General features: G+C 53.2%; 1 protein-coding gene across 15 annotated transcripts in view; it reads right to left on the minus strand.

The window, feature by feature from the left end:
* The window catches only part of PLEKHA6 (pleckstrin homology domain containing A6), a 94599-nt gene that overhangs the window by 29291 nt on the left and 48433 nt on the right, over positions 1-16875 (minus strand). For 6 of the 15 annotated variants that reach the window (XM_074977699.1, XM_074977692.1, XM_074977693.1 and 3 more), the window contains exons 6-11: positions 16319-16419; positions 9473-9648; positions 8576-9061; positions 7504-8014; positions 6533-6619; positions 4832-4885 (exon numbers count right to left, since the gene is read on the minus strand). In XM_074977699.1, coding sequence (XP_074833800.1) covers positions 4832-4885; positions 6533-6619; positions 7504-8014; positions 8576-9061; positions 9473-9648; positions 16319-16419 — 1415 coding nt within the window. The other 9 variants (XM_074977697.1, XM_074977695.1, XM_074977705.1 and 6 more) reach the window with 4 other exon arrangements.

The raw sequence follows: 16875 nt of genomic DNA on the forward strand, positions 1-16875 counted from the left end.
GCTCTGTCCCTTGCCAGGTTGGCACTCCTGCACTATTGCTGCCTAGTTTGTATGCAGTCAGCTCCACTTCCTGCTTTACCACCTGCCAAAGCGCCAGTGACACAGAGAAAATCTTTGTGGATCATCAGTGAGCTGGTCTAAAAAGCCACCCCTTCTATCCAGAGAGAGGCAAGCTTAGCACCAAGGTCCAATGCTGCAATGCACAACTATGGTCCTGGGGGACAGGCCAAAGTGCACATCCCCCAGGGTCACTAAAATTGCTCACACTGATCTGCTCTACAAAGACAGAAGGCTGTACGGGTATTTTCTTCCCCATTCTGCAAGCCTAATGCCTGTTGTGGCTGCATGTTTCTTCATGGTCTCCAGCCAATGTTCGCTCTAATTTTTTCCATCCATGGGTGGAATACATTTTGCTATATGCACTGAGGAGCGAGAGGATGTTCACCACCAATAGAAACACATGCTGCCCACTGTGGGTGGCTGTGGGCGCTCTGCCAATCAGCTGGGCGGCACCTGAATCTCACCTGGGCGGCTGCTCAAGCACTCAGCTTCCAGGAAACCCTGTCTCCAGCTGTTCCTCACACTGTGGGAAGAAGACAGACTTCCCAAGGTCCTTGGCAGAGATGGGGCCAGGGACTTCCTCTCCAAGAAACTTGAGCTAAGAAGGAGCCAGAGTTCTCTCTTCGCTGCTGGGCACCCACAGAACAGTTCCATGGGGACACAAGGGCAGTGTGAACCCTCATCTCAGCCCATTGTGCTAATCCCAAAATCAGAGTTGGTTGCTTTGTTTCCATTAACATCTATGCTACTGCAGTGGTATCATTGCTGTGTTAGAGCAGCTGCACAGGATTATAACGGCCATGAACGATGTGGAACCCGGGGTCTATGGTAAGGAAAGCCTGTATTGTTCCACTGGTCACTGATTGCCCCGCCACTCCATGGCTCACTGTCCAAGGACTGCCCAGGGACGAGATACAAAGCCATTGGCACGTGGGGTGGTATACTTGCTATACGCCACATCCCTTGAATGAACGTAGAGCTGAAATGGGCACGGCAGAAGAGAACCATTCTATCCTGCCCCATGGAAACCAGCTCAGTCACTGCCACAAATTGACTGAATCGAGAGTGAGATCCCAAACCTGGAAAAACTCAGGAGCAGCTGAAAGCAACTCCTGGCCCAAAATTCTACATGTGGGGCTTTAAGAGGGTTGTTTTAGGGGAGCAAGAGCCTCTGGATTCTACATATTCCTCTTAATTGATTTTTCTAATGAGAAAAACATATCACCAGCCTTAATTGTGGGGAAAAAGGAAAAGCAAAGACACCATTTATGCAAGACCCCCCATTTTTAAAATGGGTTCTGATGTGCACATACATAAATAAATGCCGCCCCCAGAATTACGCTGGGAACAGCTAGAGTGGAAGCAAAAGCACATGTGCCGAAGTCTTTAAAAAGACATTGTTACCGTTGTTAACAACAACCCCTGGGGAGACTGAGAATGACAATCTCTTATCGCTGCACACGCTCCTCGGGGTGAAGACAACCTGGCTGTGCAAACTGCCTTGTTCCCAGGCGCTGAAAGTTTGGCAGGTTCCAGTTTGCAAGGGCAGCGTTTCACCCACCCGTTTGTGACTGTAAAGTTACCCATCAACTAAGCGTGTATTGCACAAGCTAGCTTATTATTGTCAGGTTGGGCATTAGGTTTTGTGACTACTGGTGGCTTCTTTTCCTTCCAAAATTATAAATAGCAGCATTTTTTTTTGGTGGAGTGGGATCCACATGCAAACAGCATTTCAAGGCACTTGCAAACGATCAAACGCCACAATTAGGCATTCTGATTCTGCACCATAAAAATCTCACCCTTGTCCCTTTCCTTTCATGCTCCTCCAGTAACACACAGGGGTCGGGGCCAATTTAGCACACAAAAGGTCAACTCCTCAGCTGGTGTCGCTAGACATAGCTGCATGAATGCCAATGGCTCTGCGTCACCACACGCCAGCTGAGGTTCTTGTCTAAGATGTTCCATTCCAGCTTCCCAGACAAACAGAATGAAAAGATAAAGTGGCAAACACAGCCATAAAGGGAGACGTGGCACGGCGCGGCTTTCAACCAGTCCCTCCAGAGGTCAGGAGGGAAGTAGGAGACAGAGAGCCTTTGAGGGAGCATTTTCAAAGAACTGGGAGCGGAAGCTCCGCGGCCGATGGCTGTGAAATCATCTCAAGAGCTTTTTATTTTACTGATGTCGTCTTGCTCATCTCTGACTCTCTCCAAACCAGCCACACACACCTCAGTACCCATGGCCCTATATGGACTCTGGGCACCTAATGCAATTGGCTCTGGAGCAGTTTCTCTACTGAAATATGGATTCTTGCAGGCCAATGTCAGGCTACAGCACTCGCCTGGGGAATTTAATTTTCTCTCCCTTTTTAATCTCAAAGTTCATCTGAAATTTTCATCTCAGTCCTCCTGTCTGCTCCCCTTTCTAACCCTATGATAGTGCAGAGTCTGCAATCTGTCTCAATCACACTCTCGTGTGCAGTGGAGGTTTGGTTCTTGTATGAGAACTGGGTGGTGCTTCCCCAAGACCTACCCATTTCTTGCCCCTGAGAGGAAACTGGCTTTTATGCCACTGAATTTCTTAACAATTCTCTCTGATTTGTGACCTTCTTCAGCAATGCGTGAAGGGGAGCCTGCCCACACAGCCCCACAAACTCATATGCCTGAACCCAGCCGCATGGCAATGCAGTTTGGATCTTTGTAAATGTCAGCGGTCTGCTGCAAGCCCGGACCTAACAGGAGCCCTGATGTTCATCCCACAATCTCTAGCCGCTTGGGCAGAGACCAGTGTTCCCTTTAAACTGAGCACCTGGGAGGAGAGATTCAGGTGCTACCTACCTGATTAGCAGAGCACCCACTGCTGGCAGCCTGTGTTTCTATTGGTGGTGCACATCCACACTTGCCTGAGTGCACATAACAAAATTTATTCTGCCCATTGATGGAAAAAATTGGAGGAAATTCTGGCGGAAACTCTAAGCACTATCTTGCGTGGATCTTTCTCCCTCAGAGCAGCCATCTCAGTGCTGAGCTTGAGGATGAGATAAGCCCCTTTCCCCTGAAGACTCTCCTGGTATGGTACGGTAAATGTCTGTTGGCAGGGACAGTACAGGACTGCCCAGGCTATACCTGTGCTGTGGGCAGGGTGGCCTCATTCTTTCAGGCTCTCATAGAACATTAGAACTGGAAGGGCCCTTGAGAGGTCATCGAGTCCAGTACCCTGCCCTCACAGCAGGACCAAGCACCATCTAGACCAGTGTTTCTCAACCAATTTTTTTATCAAGTACCCTTTTAAAAACAAAGATTGTAAGTACTCCCAGTGCCAACAATTTTCAGACACACACAATTTTTTTCCACCATGGCAATACATTTGTTTCAATAACTTAATTGTAACTGGTAGACTGGAAGAAATTGCCTATTGGCAATCAACTTGCCATCAGACTTATGACTGTGCAAAAAGGATAAAAAAAAGAGGTGAACATAAAATAACTCAATGTTTTATTCATAACAAGGGCGAGAAACACTGAGTTAATGTACCTTCTGGAAGAGCTCTGTGGATCCCTGGTTGAGAACCACCGATCTAGACCATCCCTTACAGGTGTCTGTCAAACCTGCTCTTAAATATCTCCATTGATGGAGATTTCACAGCTTCCCTAGGCAATTTATTTCAGTGCTTAACCACCCTGACAGGTAGGAAGTTTTTTCCAACATGCAATCTAAACCTCCCACGCTGCAATTTAAGCCCATTGCTTCTCATCCTACTCTCAGAGGTTAAGGAGAATAATTTTTTCCCTTCCTCCTTGCAACACACATTTGAGGTACTTGATGGCTGTTATTGGTTTGTGCAGAATGCCTCAGAAACACTCAAATCAAAGGGTGCTCTTCTGATGCTGAGCAGAGCTCAGGACCTGGCTGTGTCCTCCTGAATGTATCACATCTGAAAATAGACTGCTGGCCTGTCCCAAAAATGTATCTGCCTCCCTCCCGCAGCGAGCCACACTCTGCTGCACTCCACACACTCAATCAGCTAAGCAGGTGCGTAGCTCTGGGGGAATTCACTGTGCCACACTCTGCAGTGATCCCAGAACAGATAGAGAAACTGAGGGGCAGTTTCTGCACCCCGTCCTTCTGCTGCCATAGTCAATGATAGGACCCCAGACGAGTAAGGAGGGATAGGATCTGCTCCGATGTTAGCAAAACACGCACCTGCTCACTGCCAGATTTTGCTGGTGCAAATCACGAGTGAGCTCACTGGAGACAGAGCTGTTGCACTTGTGACACATGGGTGCAAGAGGAGAATCCAGACCCAAGCCTGGTGAAATTTACATTCACACCTACACAGCTGTGCGGGAACATTTTTAGAAGTGGGGGTGCGGAGCCCCCTTACCCCAGTCCACCCCCAGCTGAGGCTGGGAGCAAAGCAGAGGCGCCTGGCGTGCAGGGCTCAAGCTGGGACCCCAGCATGCAGGGCTGGCAGCAGAGCTCCTGGGGCACAAGACCAGCAGCTGGGACCCCGGATGCTAGGCTGGGGGAGCTGCAGCACCCCCCTGCACACAGATGGATTTGTCCAGCTAAGTGATGGGCGAGCCTGCAAGAACGGAGGAAGCAAACCAAAGATGGCTTATGGTGCTGTGATGCCCAGCAGGGCTGCAGAAAGGATGTTCAGGGAAGGGGCAGGGAGTGACCCGGGACAGAAGTTGGCGGGGTGTGGGGGATGGCGAGGGGACAGAGGCAGGAGGGACATGAACACTGTGATGTTCGCGGCCAGCTCTTCCTACCTGCTGGTCCAAATACTCTAGGTTTCTTTGCAACTGAAGGTCTAAAAGTTCATCCTACCGGAAGCCCACAGACATGCGGCGAAAACGGAAACACAAACAAACACACAAAGAAGAAGCAAAGCAGTTAGGTGAAGGCTGCAGAAAGGCCAGGAGCTCGCAGGCTGGGAGGGCCAGTCCCGCCTCCATTGGCTAAGCGGCTCTCAAAGCAGGGCTGGCGGCGTGTGCGTAGCAGCCTTGTTGGGGTATCGTCTATGCTCTCGGCAGGGGCTCAGGCTGGGAGCTCCTGCACAGCCAGTGCCCTTGCCCCGTTCCCTCTAGCGCCTCCCGCTGGCTCAAGATGGGACAGCACCAAAGGAGAACTCCCCTGCAGCCAGCTTCCTTATCCCCTCTAATGCTTCCCGCTGGCAGTCTGGGGACAAAGCAGCCAGGAACTTTCCATCCCCAATTCCTTGTGCCAAGAGAAGCTGCCATAGGGAGGAGAGGCCGGTTGTGCAGCAGCAGGGAGCTCCCACCCACCTAGGACTCCCTTGAGTGACTCTGACTCCAAGCGCCTGGAAGTGACATAGGTAGCAGCTCCTCTGCTTGCACTGCCCCGTGATCTATAGCACTCACGGGGAATGGGGCCTTTTGTTGCTGCGGTTCCTGGATCAGCCTCAGGAGTCCACCCACACCTGCCCAGCTCAGCCACATGCACCGACCGATCAAAACGAAACCCCATGTGCACGGCAAGGCAACGAGACAGGCGCAGTGAGGGGAAGAAGCTGTGCGCAGCAGGGGTGTGGCTTCAGTCCATTCCATGGGGCGACTAAATCCTGCCTGCCTCCCTGCTGCTCTCTCCGGTGAAAGATCCAGGCCCTTATCCAGAGTGGTTGTGTGCCAGGATGGAGGCACCAGCCCAGACAAATGGATTCTGGCTGCTGCCCCCAACCCATTAAAATACCCAAATCTAAAAGAGAAGCTAAGGCTGGTGGGAAGAGAGACGCAGCTAATGCAGCCAAAACCAGGGATGGAACAGAAAGAGGAAATGGAGGGCTCAGTCCATCCTTAGCATCCACCCCATGTCCCACTCCCTGGGCTGGAAATCATATAGAGTACATCCAGAGCTGCGGTTTCCAACCATTTATGCACCTTCGTTACGCCTCAGAATGATGAGCCCCTGCAACAGGACAGATGCGTACCCCAGGGGAACGCACCCCCGCTCCACAGTGAGAAGGCCACTCTGCAGCAGGAAGGGAAGTGCAGGGGGGGAAGGTGGGTGCACCTTTCCATTTGGGGTTCACCAGCCCAGGTCCCACGTGGCACGCTCCAGCGCATGCCTCCCCCTTTGGATCTTAGCCAAAAAACCTCAGAGCAGACCAGCGTCCTGCTCTGGCTCTCAAGGATGGATGCGCCACCCCATGGGGAGGAGAAGTCAGCTGTCGGGGTCCCAGCTATGCTCCCTGCAAGTGCAGGGCAGAATGGCTCACGGCACGTCTGACTCAAGGAACAGAGGGGAGTGAGAAATACATCCCAGCTGCCACACATGCCCCCGGGCAGGGCACACACTGGCCCCTGGTCCTGCGCCAACAAAACAGACATCTCAGCATCACTTCCATCACCCCTGACTCCAGCAGCCACCGGTAGCTTGGCTGTCTCGAAACCAGCTCAGGAGAGACAAGATCACCAGCCAAACTCCCCGACACCCACACCCACCGCACGTACCATTTTGTCGTGGACTGTAGGGGATGCCGGGTAGTTGTAGGGATACATTCCTGCTGGGATGGGCCTCCTGTCGCCCAGATAATCATACTGAGAAGAGAAAACAGACCCCCCCCCACCAGCACAAAGACACGTGAGACCTTTATCACACGAATGAACTGCAGCAGCCCCCACTGCACAGATGGATCTCATCGTGGACTTTTACATGGTGGCTCAGTTGAATTACGCCCGTCCTACAGAGGGGGAGCCAAGACTGTGAGCTTGCACACCCAAGGTCACGCAGGGAGCCAGTAGTGGAGCTGGCAGAAGACACCCACCCCCGCCATTACTTTCCTTATTGACAGCGTCACCAGGCCACTTCTCCAGAGGAGATTTTCTAGGTGGCAGGAGAGGAAAGGGGGTATGGCTAAAAGTGGGTCTGAGCCGCAGGGGTGCTTGGCTCCAGGTTTTGGGTCAGGCCTGTCTCTAGCTCCAGCCATACAACACCTCAGCCAGTGTTCCCGTACGTCGAGGCCCCTGCGCTTACAGCCAGGGAAACGCAGAAACGGCTCCTTATGTCTCCACTGGCTCAGAGAGCAGAACCCTGAGCCCCTGAGACCATTAGCATCCTTCCACCCTGTCGCCCCTGCCCCGGGGCTCTGCCCTCGTAGCTCGTCTTAGGAGGAGCTGCCAGAAGGGCTTGAACACAGACAGCCTGGCAGGGGAGCTTCTCGGGGAAGCAGAGGCAGTTGGGGTGGGAGCACTGAAAGCCAGCGCCCGGGTCTGAGGACGTTTGGTGCAAGCAGAGCAAGTCTGAAGGAGAGAGCAGAGAAACTAACATCCCCACAGTGCACGTGGGGCTGCTAACTGAGCTTGCCATCCTGACCTTCAGCCCAGGCCTCCCACAGCTCAGCTCTGCCCAGACCCCTCCACCCTGACTGGCAGCCTGGTGGATGTTCCGAAAGCAGGGCAGGCAGCCCCGGGCTCAGCGTTACCTTTGGGGAACTGACTGAGCGCCTCAGCATGTAGGCGGTGGGGTCAGCATAGATCTCCTCACTCCTCGGTGGCATCCTCTCGAAGCGGGCGCTGGGCGACCGGACCGGAGAGTACATCCTTGCCCTGTTGTAGGCGCCCTGGCTGGGCGAACGGGGCACTGACCGGGAGCGGGGCTGGAGGGACATTCTCCGCAGGGAGTCTGAGGTGGCGTCCACCTCGTCGTAATACATGGGCGGCCGGCCAGGGTCGGGGATCCAGACGGGGACGTCCTGCCGGCCGTAACCTGGGTGCTCCGTCCACTCGCGCAGCTGGTAGGGGCCTCCGTTCCGGAAGGAGTGGCGCTTGTCCTCTGCAGCCCAGGGCGGGCTCAGCCGCTCGTAGGCGGGCATGGAGCAGATGCTGTCGGGACGCACGCCGGGCGGGTAGTACTGGTAGTCCTCCGGGTACTGGGGCGAGTAGGGGGTGTAGTAGTCGGGGACCCGTCGAGACATCGGGAAAAACCGGGTGGGGCTACAACCCCCCAAGGAAGGGAGAGAGAGAATGGTAAACCCTGATCCAGGCCCTCAGCTCCATCGGGTTCTGCCGCCCTTCCCCAGAGGGAAGCCACAGCCCAGGGCCTGCGCTGACAGGCCAGTGCCCACCCCCGAGCCTGTGACGGATGCCCCAGCAGCGCACACCTGATGCCAATGACAGGGCAGACCCTGGCTCCCATCCACCTGCTGGAACTCAGGCACCGGGTGGCCCCCCTACGGAGCAGCCTTTGGGTCGCAGAGCAGGGGCCCAGGCAGCCATCTTTGGGAGCGAACTGGAGTGCAGCTGCTTTCCTCTCCACGCTGCAAACTCCACCCTAATCCCTGCAGGCCTGGCCCAGCGGCGTACGGTCTGGGTGTGGTGCTGGCCCTGGGGCACAGCCTGGGGGTCTCCTGGCCCTCCCTGTCCCCGTGGATGGAGCAGGGGAGAGGGAATGCTCTCCCCGATGAACGTGTGGGCGGGCTGCTGTGCTGGAGAGAGAGGAAGGAGGCCCTTTGCCGTCGGGGAGCCCCAGCAGGCCTCCCCACCCAGCCCTCTCACCTCCTCAGCTCCTCGGGTGGGGCAGCCCCCCTCCGAAGGTTCACCCACTGTTGCAGCTGCGTCATGGAGCTCTTCCTCTGGGCGATCTTCTCCGGGTTGGTGCGCGGCACGAAGCCCCGCCGGCGCGCCATGTGCTCCCCGTCCTGCGGCGGGTAGGCCGTGCTGCCGGGGCGGCTGGGGGAAGAACACTGCCAGCCGTTGGGCTGCGTGGGCCTCTCCACCCCTGCCGGCACCCTGGAAGCTTCGGGATAAGGGCTGCCAGGCTCGGAGGGCATCTCCTGGCCCACGATGCCATTGGCTTTCACCAGAGGCTCCTTCTTGCTGTCGATCCTCTCTGGCTTCCTCTCGATCTTCTCTGAGCCCCGCCCATCCCCCTCCCCTCGGGTCTTGGCTTCCAGGTCTGCTTTGGGGTGCTCTCGGTGGGCAGTGCTCCGGTGGTGGAGCGGCTTGCTGGGCGGGATGTTCTCAGAGTCTGTCTTCTCACGCCTGCCCGGCACACAAACACAGACCATCACCTCCCGCTGGACAGCAATCCCCTATCTACATCACCCCACAGCAGTGGGGTCAGTCAAGGCCCAGCCCTCCAGTGGGAGCTCCGCAAGGCATGGTTACTGACCCTCTTGGCTCTGCTGTGCCCCGAAATTGCAACATGCCCAACACCTTCAAGAGAACTTCAGTTTTTCAGCCACTGCCCCTTCTGGCTCTGGAAGGGCCCTATGGCAAATGGCAGCTTTCCCTCACATCCCAGTTATTTAGTAACTCTTTCCCCAAGTTAATGGCCAGTGTATCCCCCCAGGTGTCCCCAGATTGAGCTAGAATCCCCTCCCCACAAATCTCCAAAGGAACCCTTAAGTCTCAGGCCTCTGTTGCATGGCATACGGGGTCTGCTGTGCTAACCTCTGGGTGGGTGGGATCTGCACCCGGGCAGCCTCGCCCATGGCTTGGATCCAGGACTCCTGCTCTTCGGTGTTCTCGGCACTGAAGAAGTAGGTCCGGATACCAGCGTGCTCAGCCTGGGGAGAGAGGGACTGTGTGTGATACCCCCGGGCCTCCTCCATCCAGCACACAGTCACCTGCAGGGAGGGAGAGAAGCGAGAAATCAGTCATCCGCCCTCCTTGGTTTGAGGTCACCTGGAAACATGGGCCTGCTCCCTGCCAGGCCAGCTCCACCACACACATCGCCACTGAGCTGGAGAAATACCCCTCACATTGGCAAGTCTGTCCCCAAGCCAGTCAGGGGAAAATGACCCAGTGCCACCACAGGAAATTGGGAGAGGCCACATTTGGGTTACATGCCATCACCAGGGGTCCACCCAAACCTTTGAGGTAGACACAAAGCACATACAAGGCTCTTTCATGGACTCAGGGAGACCCATCTCCAGAGACAGGCAGGATCTGGAAAGGTTCAATAAGCACCATCTTATCCACAGCTCTCCCCATACCCTGCGACTTGAGGAAGTGCACCAGAATGGGTCCCCCCTCCTGGCCCCTGGGAATTCCTGGCATGTAACCCTGATTAAAAACAAAATACCGCAGCACTCTGCAGTTCTGATCCCAGCTTGCCTGCTGTGCAGGGCTTGGGGCAGTCACTGCATGATCCCAGGGCACGGGTTTCACAAGGGTCTACAATGTTTACCCTGACCAGGAGCAGAGGACAGAACATTTTTGGTACTTCTTGTCTCTGGCTTGGACCAGCGGCAGAAACAAAAAGACAAACTCACCTCACTATGCGCCTGATCCCTTCTGAAGTTTGGGTTCCAGCTGCAGGCATGGCTAATGGTTCTAGCAAGGGCTGTTTTTGGTTATCTGCATGTACTATTACCATCCCCTTGTCCGCTAACTACTCCCTGGCTGCACTGGAGCAGGGTCCGCTAGTTATCCAACATCCAAATAAAGGCTCTTCCCTCCAGCAGGCACAGATCAATCCTGAACTGGAGGGAAGATGCCTCACCAGGAATGGATTTATCCAAATTCATCCATCTCACAACTTCAGCTATAGATGGGCCTGATTCTAAACCTCCCCAGTGCAAACAGCTGGTCAACAAGGGAGTTCAGATCCAGGAAGTGGCAGGACATAACGCTGAACCAAACAGACCCAATACTCTTTGCAAATCAGGATGCAAATCTTGCAGGTTGGTTGCTAGTGTCAATGCATGGCCTCTTCTGAGGGCCAGAATTGTACAAAGGAGCTGCCTAGCAAGGGCAAGATCAGAACAGACCTGGTCAAAATGTTCTCACTGCTACACAGTTCTGATGAAAAATGGCTTTTTGAATGAAAAATTCTCCCCTAAAATTGGGTTTATTTGGGTCAAAATCTTCTGGCTTTTGGACAAAATGTATGCAATCTCCAGAACTATGTTGATTCTCCCTCCCTGACCCCTGCCCATGTCTTTTCCGCTCCCTTCCTTTCCTGCGCACCTCAAAGGCTGAAAACCAAGTTTTTGATCTTTATTTTGCCCCAAACCTCAAATATTCCAAGAAAACAGAAAAATTCATCCTTGTGTTCCAGTTAACGCTCCCTCTTCTGTTTTCCATCCATGTGCAGAATAAATTTTTATGTGCACCAGGGCAGGTGCAAACATGCACCACCAGCAAAAACAAAACCTAGTTGTGGGCAGGTGGATAGCATTCGAATCTCTCCTGAGCAGCCATGGAAGCGTATAGGGAAGACTGGTTCTAATCCTTCCCCTGGGGGTAGGTAGTAGTTTTTGACCAGCAGCTGTTACTAGTGAAGGACTCCAAGCCCCAGAAGAATTTTTCTTGCCAGACCCATACAAACCTCACTCTTTCCACCAAGTTCCATACACAAATTAGATCTAAGCATGCGATCCACCCAGGAGAGGCGTAAACCCCTATGATTGGTCCCCCTTAAGGTGGGCGGTGGGTAAAGCATGCTGGGCAATTTGTGACTGGCCATATTTCTGGCATGCATTTGGAAATGGAAGGAGAATACTACCTATTTGGTGGCTGTGTGCTGGCATTGCAGACGGACACTTGGAAGAAACCTCCTCTCCAGCAGGAGATCCTCACGCAGAAGAAAGGAGGAAACACAGAGAACAGGTCAAACCACACCCAGCAGGGAATGCAATGGGGAGATGCGTCAGGCAGGCAGAGCATGGTAGAAGCAGCACTGTCACCAGAGAGGGGCAGCTGATGGGGAGCTGAGAGCTTGCTCAGTACTGGGTTAGCCCAGAACCAGAGGATGGAGATCTGACCTGCTTAACAGCCTCCTGTCTGACCAGTTCTGGCCTTCTGGGCATGCATGGAAGGCTGGATCAGGCCCACCAGGAATCAAATTGTGCAACCAATGACTAATCCCATGTGGATCGGTAATCAGTTTTGTCTCACATGGCCCCCCTGCGAGGCGAGGTTAATATCACCTGTTTTTCAAACAGGACCCAGTATGAACCAGTGAGAACTGCTTAACCTTGCGCAAGCATTTACATGTGTCCCAGGTGCACAGTGGGTGTGAAAAGTGCCTAACTCAGGAAATTTTACATGCTGAGGGCTTGTCTACATGCTTTTTAATTGTGGAAAAACTCCTTTCTCATGAAAAAACAAAAAACAAAAACGAAACCCTTGAGCCCAGACTGCCAAGCTTGTTATTCCAGAATAACACAGCATCTAACGCAAAATAATAACGCTGCCAAAAAAAACCCGACTTTCGCCATCCCGCTCCCCCCATTTCAACTTCGAACTTGGCTCAGCATGTACTAAGCAGAGGCCATTAGAACTTCATTGGCCTCCAGGGAGACACCCCATCGTTGCTCTTATTTCGAAACGGGGCTCTCTCGTGCTAATGCGCCATTTCAAAGTGCGCTGGCAGTGAGAACACTGGTTTCAGAAATCAGTTATTTTAAATGTTACAATGTTGAAACAAGTATTTTCTGAAAACCCTGCGGTGCAGCCTCATGACTCTGGAGGTGGTGTTTGATGGCCAGTCTGCACAGCGCAGGGGTTACCCCTCCACTGCCCTGGCAGCCTGATCCAGCCCTGACTTGAAGGGTTGATCTACAGAAGAGGGTGAGGGGCAGGGGGCTATTTCCTCTTTGGCCTCTCTGATGAGACCACCAACCAGAGCGTCAATTAATGCTCTCTGTGTCATTTGTCCATTGAGTCTGGAAAGGAACTTACCAAATATTTCCCCATAGGGAAACACAGAACAGCCATCACATAGTGACTCTAGGAGCTGGAAGAGACCTATTTGTCCGACACCTGAGCACTGACTTTGACAAGATTTATACCAACAACCTACAGAGGAAGGCTTGGTAAACCACTGCTCAACTCTTGAGCTAGCCAATGCCTCACTGATGGCTTTTTCCACTTCCCCATTACTGCTAATCAGGATGAAACCCTGGGTACTTTTTGAGATGAATTAGAACCACAATGTGGGAGCCAGGCTTCCTCCAAATTTTGGGAAATTTTAGATCCAGGTTCAAATTTCATAGCTCAGAGTCATGGGGAAAAGGTAACATTACAGAGACATTGCCTCCTTTACCGTTCCCGGGAAAAGCCATCTCTTTAGCTGTTCAGTTTATCTCTAAGGCACCTGCCATTATAGTATTGAAGCCCTGTATAGAATTAAGAAATATTGGAGTCCACAAGAAAAAATGGTTCTCTGTGCAGGGCTGGCTAGAAAGTGTCTGTGGGTCTTACCCGCGAAAACTCATTACCTAATAAATAAAATTGTTAGTCTTTAAGGTGCTACAGAACTGCTTGGTTTTTTTTTTTTAATCCAATGGAAATTTTGAAACGCTTTGTTTTTTAAACGCAATTTCCCATGAAAATGTCTAGGTTTTTTTTTAAGTGAAAAAGGAAATATAAAGGGTTGGGGGGGTGGAAATTGTTTTCAGGGAAAATTTAAAACAAAAAAACCCCTTGACCATCAACATTTTTTATTCGCAATGAAAAATAGCATTTCTTTTTAATTGGGTGCATCTCCAGGCACCCCCAGGGGAAAGGGGCACATGAATGTAAGCACCAAGCAGCATTCACACCTGCACCTACGACCAGTCAAGCTCTAGGGAAGAGCTCCGGTGATGTGCTGGGCAAATTTGCACTCAATGCTGGCATCTGCCAAGCCCAGATCTTGCCTTGCTACCCCAGAGACTTTGTTGAATCAGGGGCTTAGGTACACGTTTAAGTCCTATGGAATCAATGGGACCTGCCATATTCTTTGCCCAGCTGGTCCCTGCCAGCCACTGCAGTACCACACACCATGTAAGTGAGGGCACAACGCGGCTGCCAAGTGCTTGTCACAGAGGTGATTTCCAGCCTCCTACAAATCCTGGCCCGGGTCAAGAAGGAGACAGCCAAAGAGGGGAATAAAAGAGGAAAAAGCCTTAAATCTCTTACTCTCCCACTGGCTGAAGTTGAGTGTGAGCAGCATATTCTCTAACCTGGACTTTTTCTGTTCCCTGGATGGGTGTGAACGGGTTAACCCAACTGGCATTGAGTTCAAGAGGGAGGATCCAGTCTTTATTCATGACCCAAATGTTCCCAGGGCTTGCCAACTCTTCAAGGTTCTTTTCCTTGCTCTCTTGTTTTATTGCCATTAATATGACAGAAACAGTTGCTCAGCCCCCGCAAGGTGGAGCGGACCAGCCCTCTGCTGCATGTTGCAATGTAAGGTTTAGAGCGGGAGTCAAGGCGCAAACAATATTCCAGTGTGGAGCACCCAAAACTGCCCATGAATAAAACACCACAAAGGGGTGGGTGCAGAACAGCCCCAGGCAGGAGAGAATCCCAGCTCTGGGAGTATGGCTGCAGCTCTGGCCCCAGCTGGAGAGCATCAAGGCGTTCTGTGTAGGCATGTGTTTTTGTGACTTGTTTCTGTGTGTACATTTTTGTGCAGCAGTGGGCGAGCTGGGTTTTGTTTGTGTGAGCGTTGTGTTTAAACGTGCTCAAGAGAGTAGGCGTTTGTGTGTGTTAATGTGCACGCGTGCGAGCGCACACAGCATGGGTCTGATGGATGTGTGCCAGTGTGAAGATGCACACAGGCTAGTGCGAAAAAAACCCCATAACTCTTTCAGGGTGTGTTTCACCCGGGGTTGGCTGCAAATTTCAGTTTGCGTATGTGAATGTACTGATGGTTAAGTCTAGGCGAGTTGTGAGCACGGGCTACACCATGTGTGTAACTGTGCTTGTGCATTCGTGCGCACGTGTGTGTGCGTGCGTGTAACACTAATTCTTCTTGGGGGAAATACAACCAGATGGCTTCTTTTGCCCCAGATCAGCAGAAGTTTCACAGCTTCAGTGGCAGCTACATTGCAGTGGTGCCCCCAGCACAAAAGTTTGACAAGCAGAGACTAATTACATGCTCAACATTTACAACGTATTATGTGTGTATACGCACCAGTCTAAGCTAGTTAAAAAGGGTGAGTGGAGGAAGCCCTCCTGCACATCCAGGCTTGAACGCCATCTAATTATAGCACCGCCGAGGGTGCAGTTCTATAGCAACGCTGGCTTAGGTGTGTTTGCCGGTTTTATTGAAATGGGAGAGTAACTCAAAGCGAGGGAAAACACTGGTGAAAACCCACCAATGACAGCACAGCTGTCAGCCAGAGCTTGGAGGGGCAGAGAGCGAACACGCTTAACCCAACGTGGCCAACACAAGGAGCATGCACCGCTTGCAGTTATAGGCAGCGTTGCCTAGCGATTAGACTGCTGGACGAGGTAATCTGGGTTCTATTCTTGGCTCTGCCTGTCAGATGGCCTTGGGTGAGTCCCTGTCTGCCTCTGTGCCTCAGTCTCCTCCTCTGCACAATGGGGGGCAATGATCCTGACCTTTCTTTGTAAAGTGTTGGAGAGCTATGGCTGTAAAGCATCTGAGCATTCTCTGCTCTGAGGGTACAATCTACATGGCTCTGGCAGCTGCACAGGGTGCAGGCGGCCCTGCCAAGCAGGCTTACAGAGCAGCGAGAGTGGCTGCATAGGGGCTGCGAGGGTGGAGGAAGGAGGCCAGCTCTGCTTCCCAGTGCCTAACTTGGATCGGTACACGAGCAGGGAATTCTGCAACTTTCCTACCGCTCCACATGCAACAGGTGCAGAATCCCCCCAGGACTTCAACTCCTCTATGGACAGAGGGTCAGCCTCAGAGGGGGAGAAAGCAGCAGGACTCCGACTACAATGAGAGCCCCCTTGGGATGCTTGCTCTGGGGCTGGTCTTTGCTTTCTGGCTAAACGTTATTGGCCAGGAAACCCCTTTACTCCACTCGGGTCCTTCAGATCTGGGTGAGGCAAGTTGCTCACAGAGTGGGTGCCAGATGCCCCAGCTTTGTGCAGGTGGGGCTGGTGACTAAAGGGGCAGGGAGGGTCATGCGCTAGAAGGCTAGCAGAGCAGGAGTTAGCAGGGTCAGCAGACACAGCAATAGCTCTCTCTGCGGCAGAACTTCCACCGCCACTATTTTGCAGCCGCCGACCAGGCCACTGATGCCTGTCTGTGTGCCTCAGTTTCCCCAACTGCCCAACGAATGTCTGTTCTTCCCCTTCAGGTACATGCCTGTCTTTACTAACCATCCCCAGCAGCTCACACCTTTCCTACGCGCCAGGCGCAACACAGGAAACAGCAAGCAGAAGCCCAGAGCCCTCCATGCGTTGCTGTTACCAGTCGGCCGAGCCCAGCCCTGCTCTGTTCTTGGAAGGGAGGGAAGAGCTACAACCTGCAGCTCCCTTCGTGGGAGCTGGGCCAACAGCCGGGAGCGTGACGCTGCCCCCGAGGTGCTACCACGGCCGCACACTGACCTTGAAGGTGTGCTTCCTGCTGATGTTGTCCGAGGGCTGGACGGCTGCCACCCGGAAGCTGAGGAGGGGGATGCTGCCCAGGATGCTCTCCTCCTTCTCATCTGCATTAACCACGGGGGAGAAACGGGCATGAGGTCCAGGGAAGGGCTCCCTTTCTGCGGTGGGTTTGGAGATGCCAGGGGGCTGGCGAGAACGGTCTCCCCTTTCGAACCCCAGCACGGGGGAAGAGGAAGTGGCTGAGGTGCCTCTGACTAGCAACTCATCTTCCTTTCCCTGCTGAAATGGGAGCTGGGCTCCTGCGAGCACTGCCGTGCCTGGCCTGGTGCCAGCCTACCTGAGGAAGCCAGCTCCCTCCCTCCCTGTTGCATCTGCTCCTCTGTTGTTCCCCTCACCCCACCCCCACAGCTTACCATCCGGGCGGGTTAATTATTCATGCCTGCTCCTCCGGATGTGCTGGCAGTGCCTGGGAAGAGATGAGCCCCCGTCCTGAGGGGAGCTCCAGCTGTGACGAGGCCAAGAGTTGGGGACTGAGTTAATGTCTGAATTCGGGACGGGTT

The sequence above is a fragment of the Carettochelys insculpta genome, chromosome 26, assembly GCF_033958435.1.
Source record: "Carettochelys insculpta isolate YL-2023 chromosome 26, ASM3395843v1, whole genome shotgun sequence".
Classification (NCBI taxonomy): domain Eukaryota; kingdom Metazoa; phylum Chordata; order Testudines; family Carettochelyidae; genus Carettochelys; species Carettochelys insculpta.